Source organism: Ahaetulla prasina, chromosome 7 (assembly GCF_028640845.1).
Source record: "Ahaetulla prasina isolate Xishuangbanna chromosome 7, ASM2864084v1, whole genome shotgun sequence".
Taxonomy (NCBI): Eukaryota; Metazoa; Chordata; class Lepidosauria; order Squamata; family Colubridae; genus Ahaetulla; species Ahaetulla prasina.
In genome coordinates, this window is record NC_080545.1 from 54,051,777 (window position 1) to 54,068,794 (window position 17,018).

The following is a 17,018-nucleotide window of genomic DNA, read 5'->3' on the forward strand; positions in this document are numbered from 1 at the left end:
TATGTTTGCTTTTGCTTATAATAGAATCCTCCTTAATGCAATTGTTTTAAAGAACAAAATAGCACTGCTGTTTATGTAAAGAGCCCAAGGAAGGGCAATTTTGGAAGGTAAAACATAGGATCAGAAATAGTTGGATATATTTTAAAGTTCAACAGACAAGCTAAAGCACAGTTTAGCACTAGCTTTCTGGAATTCTCTTCAATAATATACCATAATGTAGCCAAATCATCAATCTTATGTATCTGAACCAGTGGTGAAATCCAATTTTTTTTACTACCAGTTCTGTGGGCGTGGCTTGGTGGGCGTGGTGTGGCTTGGTGGGCATGGCAGGGGAAAGATACTGCAAAATCCCCATTCCTTTCCCACTCCTGGGGGAAGGATATTGCAAAATCTCCATTCTCACCCCACTCTGGGGCCAGCCAGAGGTGGTATTTGCCAGTTCTATGAACTATTCAAAATTTCCACTACTGGTTCTCCAGAACCTGTCAGAACTTGCTGGATTTCACCTCTGGTCTGAACTTTCCAAACTTTCCTTTCTTCCTTACTAATACCTTGCATTGATTCTTTCCAAGTTTTCAAATGAAAAATAACTGATAATCATCCATTTAAGACAATTTGAATTGAACTACAAAATAATTATTTAACTAATCCTGATGCTATTAGGACTTTGAAGATAATCCTCTCTTTAAAGGTCTTAGCAAACTGAATAAACTGATTTTTGGCAAATCATCAATTCAAATGGTAAAGCAGAACTGAAAAGCATTTATTATGCTAAGACACTACAAGTAGTCCTTCACTTACAACCACAGTGGAGACCAAATTCCATTGCTAAGCAAGACAGTTGTTAAATAAGTTGTGCCCTAGTTTACAACCTTCTTTGCCACAGTTAAGCAAATTACTGCAGTTGTTAAGTGAATCATCTGGTTCTTAAGTGAATCCTGCCAAACTACTGTATCTATCATATCTTTAGTCAGGCAAATAACAGATGATCATCTCCCTTGCCTAATAGAGGGAGATAAACCAAATCCTGAATACAAGATCCCATTATACGGGCTAATTTAAGTTACTTGTTACCACCAATGTGGCACCAGGATGCTCCATTATTAAATATAGGAAATGTTCCTCCAGTTTATACTAAATATCTTGAATCCAAAGTTGAAGCTCCAGAGAAAACAAATGACTAAACTTAACAAAACAAGCCAAACTGGTCAGATGGCTTTAATTTGGCAATACTGGTATTCTAACATTCACCTAAATTTGAAGCATGCATTTCCGCACGTTTACCCATGGTTGGTGAAGCCACTGTCTTCTCAAACAAGTTTTCTGGGTCTGCATAAGACACCGAAACTAAGCTAAGCGTGTCGATTGGTTTCCCACAGCGTAATATGCTGAAGCGTAACTACGCGTGAATACAATCTGTCCATATCTATGGCAACCACCTTTTCATGTTTAAAATGCGTGGATAGAAATCATACGTTAATCGGGGGGAGAAAACCGCCAATAGGAGGAATGAATGAGTCCCATTCTGTCACTGAAAGACACCGCCGAAACCACCTGCATATTCCGACAAGCCGCCCCACCCACAGAAACCAGAGCTGGAAGACAAAACAGAAGCCAGAGCGGTTGCCGGAAAGCGCGGCATCGCGTTTCCGGAAGTGACGCTACCTTTGCTGGCCGAGCCGGCCCCTGGGAAAGTTGGTTGGGAAACCCTGTTCTTTCTTTCGCTGCTGCTTTTGCAGAAGGTGGGTGAGAGCCGCTCTCTCTCGTCGAAGTTTTGCTGGGGGAGGGGGGGTCGATCTGGTCACTCACTTTCTTCGTCGGTTTATCTTTCTGTCTCCTTCAGGCACCATGCCGGCTAAGGGGCCCCTCCAGAGCGTTCAGGTTTTCGGCAGGAAGGTGAGGCTCGCGTGGTTGTTCGAACGGGCCTAACTCGTCTCCTCTTCCTCCTCATAAAAAGCCGAGAAATTGAGGGGGCAACAGGATGCTCTTGTTGCCCGAAAGTTGCCTTGGCCCGACGCTGAAAAGTACCCCTCGTTTCTCATTTTCTGTGCGCACAATGCCACTCCTCCACAGCCACGTTTTCCCACTCGAGTGTCGGGATTTGGCCTAAACCTTGACGAAGGAAAACGGGCGCTTTCTGTATTCCGCGTGCGGCGGTTTAACCGAGGCACGTGGGGTGGAAAGGCGGATAAGCGGTTAGGTGTGTTCTGGGGATGGGACTGCGGGGGTGGGTGGGAGTATAGGCAGTGGTGGGATTCAAGTAATTTAACAACCGGTTCTCTGCCCTAATGATTTCTTCCAACAGCCAGTTCACCAAATTGCTCAGAAAGTTAACAACCGGTTCTCCCGAAGTTGTGTGAACTGGCTGAATCACATCACTGAGTATAAGGTTGAAAGATGGTACCAGAATTCCTGCCATCTTTGCCGTTAACCAGAATGACTGCTACCATAGGAATTGGTTGCTTATCAGCTATTGCTGGCCAGAATGGATGAATTTGGCTAGCTCCCAAATTAGGTAGGTAGCTAGATGATAGCTAGTTTAGATAGATAGATAGATTGATTGATTGATTTAATTTATTGGCCAAGTGTGTTTGGACACACAAGGAATTTGTCTTTGGTTCATACGATCTCAGTGTACATAAAAAGAGAAGATAATTCATCAAGAATCATAAGGTACAACACTTAATGATAGTCAGAGGGTACAAATAAGCAATTGAATCATACTACAAAACAATCGATATAAATCTTAAGGATACAGCAACAACTTACAGTCATAAGTGGGAGAAGATTAATAGTAATGCAGATTTAGTGAATAGTTTGACAGTGGTGTTGGGAATGATTTGTTTAGCAGAACGATGGCGTTTGGGGGAAAACTGTTCTTGTGTCTAGTAGTTCTAATGTGCACCAATTCATGTTCAAATACCCAGAGTCTCCTGAAGGCTTAATGGATGGCAAACACATTTAATAATACATAATGTTTGGCATAAGCTCAGTGGCTTTGCAATAGAATGTACTTATCTCAAAAACTTCTCATTTCATCTGTAATCACTGGATTCCTTTTTTTGAGTTTCCTATTAGTTGATTGACAATTGCATCTATAATTTAGGTTTCTTGGCAACAAAAAGTGGGGTAGGTAAAAGCTTCAGTTGATTGGTTTCAATAGCAAGATATATAGAGAGTGATAATTAACAGTGATGTATGTAGTAGAATATTCTGGATTTTTATACTTTATGCAGTGCTGATCTGTCTTAAATGCTATAACTTTGCCTAATATTTTTATTACCAACCCAACCCCCATTTAGAAAACTGCTACTGCAGTTGCTCACTGCAAAAGAGGAAATGGGCTTATTAAGGTGAATGGAAGGCCTCTGGAAATGATTGAACCCAGAACTCTCCAATACAAAGTAAGTGATTTTCTACTTTCTGCTACTTTTGTGCAGTAATACAGTGATTGAAAGCTGTAAAGGATTGAAAGTAAATGAAATGGTTCTATTTGTTTCTGTGTCATTGCATGCAAGTTGTGTCATTGCATGAGTCCTTCGGGAAAAGGGCGGTATATAAATCAAAATAATAAAATAAATAAATAAAGTTAGTTGAAACTCTTCGAGGAGTTATTTAAGGATTCTTTGTTGAAATATAATGAAATAATTGGGTGAATTGTTAAGATGGCAAGATATAAATTTCTTGGATGAAAACAGAATATTTACTATAATTTCACTTGGTGATGTAAAAATAGTAAATTCAAAGAATAGTGATTGTATTCTATAAATCTAACGTATGTTTACTCAGACATTTCTGCATTAAGTGAGAAGCTTGTTTAGGACTATTAACTAAATGCCTTTTCTCTCTCAGCTGCTTGAACCAGTACTATTACTGGGCAAAGAGCGCTTTGCAGGAGTTGACATAAGAGTCCGTGTGAAGGGTGGTGGTCATGTGGCCCAGATATACGGTATGAGCAGCTCATTTTACAGCAGAAAAGTATATTATTAAATGTATCAGCTAACCAAATATAATAACATGTATACTTGTAAAATCTGTTATCACCTGTATGAATCAGTTTCTAATCAGATATTTCTCGATGTATTTTACTGGCCCCTAGCTAGCTATATTGATTGATAGTCCACCTGATTTACAAGTTTAGAGAAGTCTGCTATATTTTATTTGGTGTTTTGCTCTGTAGCAGATTATTGCTATTTATCATTGTTTATACCAGTGCTTCTCAAATAGTGGGGCGTGCCCCCCAGGGGGGGGCGCGAGGCTCCGTAAAGGGCGCGTTTCCTCATCTCCCACCGTAGTCACAGTGAAGCCAAGCGCTACATACGCCTCGTCATATTTTTGCGGGGGGCGCGAAAAATGTTTTCTTCTTCCTAGGGAGGCATGACAGAAAATAATTGAGAAGCACTGGTTTATACATATGTATAGAGCCAGAGAGCCAGTTTGGTCTAGAGATTAAAGCATCAAGGCTTGAAACTTTAGCCTTGAAAGCCAGCTGGATCACTTTGGACCAGTCACTCTCTACCCAACCCACTAGTTGTGGGGAAAATCGGAAGAAGGTGGGTTGGATATGTCTGCCTCCTTGAGTTTTTTGTAAAAATAAAAGTGAAATACAAATAAATACTAATGTAAATCTGAAGTATTGCTCCAAAGACTCCACAGTTAAAATATCTGATTTAACGTTTACTAGCAACATGTAGCATTTTTGTTTCAACTTAATATTTTTTTTACTTATTTCTTCTATAGCAATTCGGCAATCTATTTCCAAAGCACTGGTGGCTTATTACCAGAAATGTAAGTTTTCATTAACTTTATTTTTTGCTGCTGTTCATCTCATTCACGTATACTTAAGCCAATATTGACCATATAAATTAAGTGCTTCTTCAAAGATTTTATTTCTTGATGCTTCCTATAAGTTACCATTTCTGAGGAATATTATAGGACTGATTATAACAATAGCTTCAAAGACTAATACAGATGTTTTATTTTTCTCAAGATGTTGATGAAGCGTCTAAGAAGGAAATAAAGGATATCCTCATCCAGTATGATAGGACCTTGTTAGTTGCTGATCCTCGACGCCAGAGTCCAAGAAGTTTGGTGGACCTGGTGCTCGTGCACGTTACCAAAAATCCTATCGTTAAAAGGAAACTTTGTCTATTTGAAATAAAAGATAAAATTTAAATAAATAACTTGTGTTTCTGAGAACTACATTTTAATCTGTTCTTGTGATGTTTCAGGGGAATGCTTCATATGTATGATATAGAATGTATCCATGATTAGAGTCAGTATTAAAATTATACTAGCTAATTTAAACTTCTGTCTTTTAGTGCAGTCTTAAGGGTTTACTCAATATGAATTATAACTTAATTAGACATTAAAAAATACAGTTCCATAAAAAAGTACAGTAAACTGGGTTAACACTTAATTCTATCTGGTGTGAGTAAAAAATATTTTAGTTTCTTTGGCTTCACTTCAGCTACATGGGCTTTTCTCAAAACTGGCAGACATTTTGGAACAAAGTCCTCCATTCAGTGGATGCTGTAGATTGTGTTCCTAAACTCAATAGTAAATATTTTTTTTACTTATTTCTTCTATAGCAATTCGGCAATCTATTTCCAAAGCACTGGTGGCTTATTACCAGAAATGTAAGTTTTCATTAACTTTATTTTTTGCTGCTGTTCATCTCATTCACGTATACTTAAACCAATATTGACCATATAAATTAAGTGCTTCTTCAAAGATTTTATTTCTTGATGCTTCCTATAAGTTACCATTTCTGAGGAATATTATAGGACTGATTATAACAATAGCTTCAAAGACTAATACAGATGTTTTATTTTTCTCAAGATGTTGATGAAGCGTCTAAGAAGGAAATAAAGGATATCCTCATCCAGTATGATAGGACCTTGTTAGTTGCTGATCCTCGACGTTGTGAGTCCAAGAAGTTTGGTGGACCTGGTGCTCGTGCACGTTACCAAAAATCCTATCGTTAAAAGGAAACTTTGTCTATTTGAAATAAAAGATAAAATTTAAATAAATAACTTGTGTTTCTGAGAACTACATTTCAATCTGTTCTTGTGATGTTTCAGGGGAATGCTTCATATGTATGATATAGAATGTATCCATGATTAGAGTCAGTATTAAAATTATACTAGCTAATTTAAACTTCTGTCTTTTAGTGCAGTCTTAAGGGTTTACTCAATATGAATTATAACTTAATTAGACATTAAAAAATACAGTTCCATAAAAAAGTACAGTAAACTGGGTTAACACTTAATTCTATCTGGTGTGAGTAAAAAATATTTTAGTTTCTTTGGCTTCACTTCAGCTACATGGGCTTTTCTCAAAACTGGCAGACATTTTGGAACAAAGTCCTCCATTCAGTGTAGATTGTGTTCCTAAACTCAATAGTAAATATTTTTACCTCAGTGTAACAAAGCATATATGGAATTCTGTACAGTAGTAAAATAGTAATTATCTTAGAATTAGAATTACTAAGTTTTGTTTAATTTTGTATATTTTCAAATTACAGAGAGTTCTAATGTCTCCCATGTAATCTCCCATGTATTGCCAGATTCTATATCTACTGGATAATAATTTGTAGTGTTAACAGATTTGCACACAAAGTTCTCGGTCCTGCCTATAATTCCCTCTATAATGAAAAAACAATAAACTCACATATATATAAAATATGTTTTAAAGGATGTTCCAAATAGCATTTTTATCATATTCTCCATAGTTCCTTTGATAGCTTAATTATTGAAAAGGACTCTGATTTTGAAAAGTTAAATGAGGTTAGGCTTGTTTAATATTTGAATGAGAGACCATCAAGAAATCCCTGAATTGAAAACTATTGGAAGTAGAAAAAATCCTGGAACAAAGCAATAGAAAAAGGCTTCAATTTTACTAAGAGAACAACACAAATGTCTCAATTCATTAGAGCTTGGGGAAGGTTGTGATACTTAAGAGAATTCTTAGGTAAAGATTCCCCTCGCACATACGTGCTAGCTGTTGCCGACTCTAGGGGGCAGTGCTCATCTCCATTTCAAAGCTGAAGAGTCAGCGCTGTCCGAAGACGTCTCCATGGTCATGTGGCCGGCATGACTCGACGCCAAAGGCACAGGTGGTCCCTATTTTTTCTACTTGCATTTTTACGTGCTTTTGAAACTGCTAGGTTGGCAGAAGCTGGGACAAGTAACGGGAGCTCACCCTGTTACACGGCAGCACTAGGGATTCGAACCACCGAGCTGCCGACCTTTCGATCAACAAGCTCAACGTCCTAGCCCCTGAGCCACTGCCTCCCTTTTAAGAGAATTCTTAGGTGGAGACAAAAGCTTCATATATCAGTAATTAAAGATTTTTGATTTTTCAACCATCCTAGTTTATTGTAAAAGGATAATTTCCTGTTTGAGAAAAATTACTAGTGATGACTACAAAACTAAAGTGCCTCTATTTGGTTTCACATTTTCCTAAAATGTGAGTGGGCTTCTCCACTTCCTAACTACTGGTAATAGAATTCTGCCACATTCCACAACATTTCCTATCAATTTAAAAAGAACAATTGTTCATAATCTCAGTGTTTGGGAATATTTATGTGTACACATTTGTATCATGTATGTGTCAAAACGACTAGCTGAAGCCAAGATTCGGCTATAGTCTTTCTGAGGAAGCCAAGGCCTCAAGAGTCTTGAATTGTTTGGGAGCATTACTCAGAACCATGACAGTATGCATATATATGCTTCTTTTAAAAATGATGCTTTTAAATGTGTAATGAAACAGAAGGTAGAAGATTTCAGCTGTTTAATTTACACCGTTGTTCAGTAGTACCAGGTTTTTCCTAGCATACTTGTGTCCTATCAGCAGACACTTGTAATTGTAAGGGACCATTCTTTTCCAGTTTTATTCCCATGGAAGATACTCTGTTTATATTAAAAAAACAATACTGATTTTGTTCCAGTTCTAAATAAAATGGAAATCAAGAACTTCCAGACATACAGGGTTTCCTTGCTGTTCATTATTTTCTTTACTGTTTTTACTTGATGTAAGCTGCCCAAAATCATACCGAGTCAGTTGGCCTCTAAATCTTTGGAACAGTTTCCTTAATTGCTGGCATAAACCATTTTAAAGCACAGGAACAGAATGGTTTTTTATTTCAACACAGATGAGTTAGGAAGATAAAATGCTGTTTGCTCATCTTTTTGAACAATTTTTCAGTGTTCTGTCAAAAAAGCAGCTAGCTAGGCCTCAAACATTTCTGCAATTGCAGCAATTGCTGACTAGTGAAGAAGGAATAGAGAAAACCAGAAAATGAGCTGAAGGAACAAAATAATAGATTTGGTACTACATTCCTATAAGTGTTAACAATCATATTTCTAAGTGAAGGAGCACCCTCATGGTGCGACCAGACCAATCTAACTGAACACACTCAAAACTGTAGAAATGGTGGTAGACTTTAGGAGAAACCCTTCCATACTAATACCTCTTACAATACTAGACAACAGAGTATCAACAGTAGAGACTTTCACGTTTCTAGGTTCTACCATATCTCAAGACCTAAAATGGACACCTAACATCAAAAGCGTCATCAAAAAAGCACAACAAAGAACGTTCTTTCTGTGCCAACTCAGAAAGCTCAAACTGCCCAAGGAGCTGCTGATACAGTTCTACAGAGGAATTATTAAATCTATCATCTGCACCTCTATAACTGTCTGGTTCGGTTCTGCAACCCAACAAGACAGACACAGACTTCAGAGGATAATTAGAACTGCAGAAAAAACAATGGCTACCAACCTGCCTTCCATTGAGGACCTGTATACCGCACAAGTCAAAAAGAGGGCTGTGAAAATATTTACAGACCCCTTGCATCCTGGACATAAATTGCTTCAACTCCTACCCTCAAAATGACACTATAGAGCACTGCACACCAGAACAACTACACAGTTTTTCCCCGAATGCCATCACTCTGCTAAACAAATAATTCCCTCAACACTGTCAAACTTTACTAAGTCTACACTACTATTAATCTTGTCATTGTTCCTATCACCCATCACCTCCCACTTATGACTGTATGACTGTAACTTTGTTGCTGGTATCCTTAAGATTTATATTTATTGTTTCCTAATATGATTTGATTGCTTATTTGTACCCTATGACCATCATTAAGTGTTGTACATTATGATTCTTGAGGAATGTATCTTTTCTTTTATGTACACTGAGAGCATATGCACCAAGACAAATTCCTTGTGTGTCCAATCACACTTGGCCAATAAAGAATTCTATTCTATTCTATCCTATCCTGTCCTGTCCTGTCCTGTCCTGTCCTGTCCTGTCCTGTCCTGTAATGTCAATGTAGAAGGCTTTCTAATGTTCTTGTCAGATAGTAAAATATATTACTATGTACTGAGTTGATTCTCTACTGAGAATCTACTACTTCCATTGAGTGTTGCCTTATAGTTTGTTAATGAAATGTATTAAATGATGCCAAGTAATTGATAAGGATTTTCCACCAGAACTGATTTAAGCTTGATATCAGTTTAAAACTAAATTGATCTAAACTTTATTCTATTTGTACCGGTATATGGTCAAATTAATGAAGACCCATAGTAGTTTTTTTCAATGTAGTAAAAACATTCAACTAATTAAAATATCCATGGTAAATACAATTAAACTTGAAAATAAATGAAATATATATATATATATATATATATATATATATATATATATATATATATATATATATATATATATATATATATATATATATATATATATATATATACACACACACACACACACACACACACAAAATGGAATGCAACAATTTTTTAAAAGCATCAGCAGTTAACTAGTCATCAAATGCCCAGAAGTGGATTTCAGTGTGACTCTTGATTTCAAGGGAGGCTCTTCCATAAGTGAACAGTGACTGCGAAAACACCAAAATGTGATCCATAGTACAGAAAGCTCTATAAAATAGCTAATATCAGAAAAGCAAATGTAAAGATCAATCTCAAATTACCTCTTCGGTGGAGATAATGTATTGGAAATGACCAAAATGCCATAATATTACTCTAGATTCCTTGTGAATAGTCTTGTGAAGACTATTAAAAAGAAAGAAAAAACACCTGTTCCACTTTTAGGACAGGGATTACAACTTGTTTGCTTGCTAGTTATTTGCACTCTGAAAATATTACATTATTAATAATTTTTCTAAATGCTTGAATTCTGACAGTGGATCCTGATTGCTAGGAGCTTCAAAGCTGACATGCAAAACGATCTCTTAAGTATCGTGGCTTGCCAGGTCTGCTCTCCCCAAGCATTATAAAGGATTGATTCAGTTCCACAGAGGAGTAGGAGCGTAGGGGCTCATGTAACTAATACTGATACAGGTTGCCATGCATTGCTAATGAGAAAAGCCTGGCCAAAGTATCTGCAGCATTTTCAAAGCTCAAAAGCTGTAGGCAGAAAGCTAGTTTCATTCCCCACTACTACCTAACATTTCACTTTATCGAACTGGAAAGAGCCTGCAAATGATAGGGACTTTTAAAATGCCTTCCTAATTAAGGGCACCAATTTGGACAATATTTTTTACCTTAAGCTGCTGCACTGAAATGAACGTAGTGAGAAAAATCAATTTCATGATACTGTGGCATATTTTGGGGGTTCACATTCTGTTTTTAACCTTCAAAGGTAAGTCTTTGTTTTGTTTTTAAATTTAATATTGTTTAAAACACTTATAAATATGTTCTTTATTTATTTACAATTACTAATTGTAGTTATAATTATTATAACTATTAAAAAGAGCGTTCAAAGATATTCTTTGGATTAAAAGCAAGACCAGTGATGTTTACTAAAAACTACGTCCTATTGTGTTTAAAGGGTCTTACTAATAGATTGTATTCAACATGTGCTCCTCTTCTCCATAACAATATTTTTCCTCATAGAAATTAGGTAACTGCAATATGTTGGCATGTCAGCATAAATGTTTAATTAATAATAGCATTCTATGGATGATTTTGTCATTCTAATTTGTTTTGGTAGTTGAAAGAATATTTAACAATCTCCTGTTTTGAAAAAATATAGATCTTTTAATAACTAAACTCCAATAAAAGACTGCCTTTAGAGCTCAGATTATTAATATAAATTTCAGAAGAGCGTGAGAAAGAATGATTTTCACTATTTTTATACAATAGAGTCTATCTGTGAATTACATCTCCTGAAAAGAACTGCAAGGTGAGTTTTAATTCTTGTTTGTTGATAACACATTCATGTTGGGGAATACAACACTCTACTAATATTTAGAAGTTTAAGACTTTTTTTAAAAAATCTAAGCAAAGTTATTTTAAACAACTTTTCAATAACTTCAGTGTTTTACAAATCATGAACTGTCAGAGAAGGATTGCCTAAAGATATTTGTATAATGTACACAACAAATTTATAATTTCAGAAACCCTTATAGGGCACACCCTTTTTTTACCTTTGAAATACCATGGTTTTGAGATACCTGCTTGGAAACTGAGAAATCCCAGTTAGGAAAAGTCTTAATTGTAACAGCATGTTTTGAGAAAATTTAGGCATTTTCTGTTAATCCTTATTTAATATGGATCCCAGAAATCAAGCACAGAATCCCTAGCTGTTGCCTTAGATTCATCTATGTTTCTTAAACTTTTTTGCACTCAGGGCTGTTTCCCGCTTTTAAAAAATAATGGAGGACCCCCAAGAGCTTCTGTTTGTATGGCTTGTATTTATTTATAACTGCCATTTTAAAAGGAAAATTGATGCATTTGTTGCCGTTACTGCTTTTCATGACTGATGGGATTTAGATATTGTATTATTTTTTAAACATAGACTGACAAATAACTTTGATTTTGCAGATCCGCGAGGGGTTCTAGGACCACATTTTAACACTGCCTTAGGTCATGTATGTCTAGCTTGGTATCATGCAAATGTGTTGAAGTTGTAATTCCCAAAAATCCCAGGTCACAGAGGAAATGCAATACTATGATAAATATATTGATGATAAAGACCGGAGGAAGGGAGGGAAGGAAGGAAGATGTTTAGTATAAAATATTATAAAATCCAGCCAGATGATATGTTCAGTAGGTCTAAGGCTAAGCAGTAAGGGTAAAAGAAGTAAATAGTGAAAATAAGTGGTTAATTTTCATACCAAATTAAAGGGATTTGCTGATAATTGATATATTAGAAAATGTGAACTTGAATATTTGGGCAGATTACTTATTTTCTCCTATAGCAATCCATAAAACAAATTTACCTTTTTGTCAGCATTTTCATTACAATACCAACTGCACAAAAGCAAAATCAGTAAGATTATGGTTAGATTACTGATTCCCACCTTGCTCATATCTAATAAAAGCAACTTGAGTTTAGATTTGAATCACTTATTGGATCTTTCAGATTATTTTGTTGTTGTTATGCTGGCCCCATTATTAATCTTATTATTAGCCCCATTATTGCTCCGAAATCTATGCTTTCCTAAGATTAGGGATGAGAATTGTTCTAACATTAATAAAATAGGACTACCCGTATTAAGCAATCTTGACTTATCATGAAAAGTTAAGCATGGCTGGATCCAATTATTATTTTGATTAGAGATCACTAAGAAATGCAACCAATTAACATGGGTAGTTGAAAATTATATCCTGGAGGGCTGTGGCCATTTCCATATTGTTGCTAAGAAAAGTAAATGGAAGTGTTCACAAAGTCCTAAGTAACTAAAATTGACTCAAGGGAGTCTTTTATCTTTATCTTAGTGGTAGTTATAATACGGGTAGTCCTCAACTTATAACCATTCATTTGGTAAAGTTACAACAGCACTGAAAAAACATAATTTGGAAATTTTTCATACTTATGATTGCATCATCATCATGGTCACATGATCAAAATTTGGACACTTGGCGAATGTATTTATGACACTTGCACTGTCCTGTTGTCATGTGATCATCATTTATAACCCTCCCAGCCGGCTTTTGACAAGCGAACTCAATGGGGGAAGCTAGTTTCGCTTAATGACTGCATGATTCACTTAATAGTGCAACAGTGTCACTTAACAGTGTGACAAAATGTCATAAAATGGGGCACAATTCACTTAATTGCCTTGCTCAGAAACTGAAATTTTGAGCTCAGTTGTGGTTGTAAATTGAGTACTAACTAAGAATTTTTTGGAAAGGAATTCCTACCAAATCATTGATGAGATAAAATTAATTTGTTGCAAGTTACATATCTAGAGAACCAACTACAGAAAGGAACTGAATTGCAGTAGTTAATATATGCAAACTGGTTGTATGAATTCTGAATGTGTTATGTACGTATAGCTCTGACAATAATGATTTATGCAGTCAATAACCAGCAAAAATTTCCTCCACAAAAAAGACAACACCACAGTACAATCAAGTAGGTGAGATAAATACTAGTATAACTATGTTAAAATAACACATAGAAATGTGACATAAACTGCTATAATGGTACATGAACTAGTCATGCAAGTGTAAATCTAAAATATTAAAGGCTATGAAGTAAAATATATATTGTCTAAAAACAAAATAGCTAGGATGTTTAGCTATTTGTTTAGCAAATCTAAAGTGATCAATAAATCAGAAATGATTATTTCCTAACTAGTTAAGTCTTATTTTCATTGTGGCTATTGTACAGGTGGTAGTTTCAGAATTTGGCTATTGTACAGGTGGTAGTTTCATAGATAGATAGTTTCAAAACTTCTAGAAGATGGCTCACAGAACGTGGTCTTCCTGGAAATTTATATATTAGGGGTAGAATGTAAGTGGACCTGATATCCCTGCCGAGCTTAAAATGTAGCAGTACATGACCCTAAGTTTCAGTGAGCTAATGAACTTTTAACATCACTGATTGTCATTCTGACCCATTGTCTTTTCCAATTTTAATGAAATTATTCCATTTCCTTTTTTTATTTCTTTTCAATTATTAAATGTATCCAACTCTTACTGATTTTTCTGAGGCGAGTAGTATTTCTAACTGTAATTAATGTCCATGAGCAAAAGTATCTCTTGGTATCTCTTATACTTGTAAAAGAGGGGATGAAAAGGGAAACAAACTTGCACACTGTTTTTTTTTTTTAAAAAAAAAGCTTAGCTCAAGAAAGGTGTCTTTGATGAAGTGAGATAAATCAGAATGAAGCACCTCTCTCACGGGAATCTGTTTATTCACAACCTTTGATTATACAGGATTCTCTTTGTTTTCTTCCAGGAATGAATTTACTGTAGTTCCTCAAAAAGGAGATCTCTTAGCAGCTGAGGTAGGCTATACCTCAAAAGGAAGAAGAGAAAAGGCACATACACACACACACACACACACACACACACACACACACACACACACAAACTTGCCAACAAAGGGTGCTTGCTATCCCTACAATGAAGTCTTTGTAAAACAGAATGGAAATGTGAATATCACAGCAGGAAAGAGGGGAGTAGTTTTTCCATATTGTACCTATTTTCCTGCAATTTTCAAAATGCAAACCTATGTTTAACTATCTGCTCTTTCTTTATAAATAGCTTATTAAATTAATCACCCTAATGCACTATGTGATGCACACACAAAATGGGGGGGGGGGAAAGCATCTTTCATGTTATTTCTTTTGTGAGAGTAGACAAAAAGAAATTTTGTTGGTGCTTTGCAAAATGCATAATTGGGAAACCGTAGATGAGTTCTCTTTCAGATCTATCTCTTCCACAATAGATTCCCACAAACAAATGTTATAGTTGTGAAAAATCTTCTCGCTATTTAAGTGTCTCATTTAATCTGAAATACATACATACAAAAAGTCTACACACTCCTGTTAAAATGCTAGGTTTTTGAGATGTAAAAAAATCAGACCAACCTTAATCACTTCAGAATTCTGTCCACCTTTAACATATAAGCTGTACAAGCAGGGAAAAAATAACAATTAAAAAAACTTACAATAATGTGGTTGTATAAAGATGCACACCCCTAAACTAATATTTTGTTGCACGTCCTTTTGATTTTATGACCACATTCAATCATTTGGAGCGCAATAGTGGTCCAAATCTATCAGAGAGGGAAGGCATTTCCTGTGCACAGCCCTCTTTAGGTTACCCAATAGATTTTCAATTGGATTCAGCTGGAACCAATTTTGGATCATTCTGAAATTTATATCTTCTTCTGGTGAATCCATTCTTTTGTTATTTGGAAGTAAACTTTGGGTTGTTTGTATGTTGAAAGATTAAATGCTTCTTCATCTTCAGCATTTGAGCAGAGGCCCGAAGCTTTTGTGCCAAAATTGACTGAATGATTGTTTATAATTCATATTTCCCTCCACCTTGACTAAAGCCCCAGTTCCAGCTAAGAAAAGCAGCCCCAAAGCATAATGCTGCCATCCCCATCACTGTGGGTATGGTGTACTTCTGATGATGCACAGTGTTGTTTTGGTACCAAGCATACTTTTTGGAATTATGGCCCCAAAGTTCAACCTTGGTCTCATCGGACCAGGACACATTCTCCCACATGCTTTTGTCATACTTGATGTAAGCTTTTGCAAAATATAGCCAGACTTGGATGTTTTTCTTTAAAGAAAAGGCTTCCATCTTGCCACCCTACTCCACATTTGAAGAATACTGTATTTAGCATACAATTAGTACTTGCCAGAAATTTCTGCAGCTCCTTCAATATTGCTGTAGGCCTCTTGGTAGCAGATCAGTTTTCTTATTCTTTTTTCATCAATTTTGGAGGGACATCCAGTTCTTCATAAACTTAAACTACTTACACATTTAAGCTAAAATGAGTTTGATTTCGGAAGGCTGCTTAGTCTTCATCTACAGAGGGTATAGAAAGTCCACACACTCTGTTAAAAGGTCAGGTTTTTGAGATGTAAAAAAAAATCAGACTTACAAAAAGAATTTACAATATATCAAAGCAGCAGTGAAATCCGGCTGGATCTATTCAGCTTGCACAAACCAGTAGCACCGGCGGCGGGAGGCTCCGCCCACCCATTGGGATGTTATTACGTCCTGTTTTTTACTCTCTGTGCATGCACAGAAGGCTCTGCACATTTGCAGAAGAAACGCATGCATGCTCCCAAACTGGTAACGAAGGTAAGTAGATTTCACCATTGCATCAAAGGGATCTCATTGTTAGAAAGTATCAATCTGGAGAAGGACACACAAAATTTTCAATGCTTTGGCTATACCATTGAACACAGTGAAGACAGTCATCAATAAGTGGAGAAAATATGGCATAACAGTGACATTCTTCATAATGTCACTGTTATGGCATATTTTCTTCACTTTGTAATGTCATTGTTATGGCATATTTTCTCCACTTGTTGATGACTGTCTTCCATAGCATAGCCAATCCTTGGAAATTTTGTGTGTCCTTTCCCAGACTGATACCTTTTAACAATGAGATCCCTTCGATGCTTTGTAAGCTCTTTGCAGACGATGGCTTTTGCTGTAAGAAACAACAGATTTTTCAGAGTAAATATCAGAAAAATCCTACCAGCTGAAATTCACAGTCACATCCCTACTTGTAAAGGGGTATGAACAGTTACGCAACCACATTATTTTTGTTTTTGTTTTATTTTTCCTCACTAAACAATTTCAGTTAGTTTGTTTTTCAATTGACTAGTCAGCTTATATATTTAAGGTAGAAAAAATTCTGAAGTGATTTATCTTAGTCTGATTTACATCTCAAGAACCTTTCATTTTAACAGGGGTGTGTGGACGTTCTACACCCACTGTAGATGAAGACTGAGCAGCCTTCTAAAATCAAATTCATATGAGCTTAAATGTACAAATAATTTAATCTTAATCTACTTTATCTTTTAGATGAGAGGGACAGGCAAAACATTTAGGTCAGCCTTCATAGCGGGACCAACCCATATAATATTGTGTCCTTATTGCACATTCAGTTAGAGTAGGTAATGTTCCTTCAACCCTGGTGGTTGATCCTTGAATATGTAGTATTTTTAGTAGTGGATTGTTTCTTCCATCCAAGAAAAGAGCAGGAAATAAGCTTAG

At 36.1% G+C, this 17,018-nt stretch overlaps 1 protein-coding gene across 1 annotated transcript; it reads left to right on the forward strand.

The window, feature by feature from the left end:
- Positions 1-1,666: 1,666 nt before the first annotated feature.
- On the forward strand, positions 1,667-6,056 carry RPS16 (ribosomal protein S16). The gene is made up of 6 exons (XM_058191869.1): positions 1,667-1,742; positions 1,844-1,896; positions 3,303-3,404; positions 3,853-3,949; positions 4,741-4,788; positions 5,842-6,056. Exons 2-6 carry the CDS (start codon positions 1,849-1,851, stop codon positions 5,985-5,987), a joined length of 441 nt encoding a protein of 146 aa, XP_058047852.1. The 5' UTR covers positions 1,667-1,742; positions 1,844-1,848; the 3' UTR covers positions 5,988-6,056.
- The last annotated feature ends 10,962 nt before the right edge of the window (positions 6,057-17,018 follow it).

What these genes read in the sequence shown, in the direction of transcription:
- RPS16 (XM_058191869.1), top strand. Translation starts at nt 1,849, where the DNA reads ATGCCGGCTAAGGGGCCCCTCCAGAGCGTTCAGGTTTTCGGCAGGAAG. An exon ending in TCATGTGGCCCAGATATACG is followed by an intron (nt 3,950 to 4,740) that starts GTATGAGCAGCT and finishes TTTCTTCTATAG; the next exon opens with CAATTCGGCAATCTATTTCC. An exon ending in GGTGGCTTATTACCAGAAAT is followed by an intron (nt 4,789 to 5,841) that starts GTAAGTTTTCAT and finishes ATTTTTCTCAAG; the next exon opens with ATGTTGATGAAGCGTCTAAG.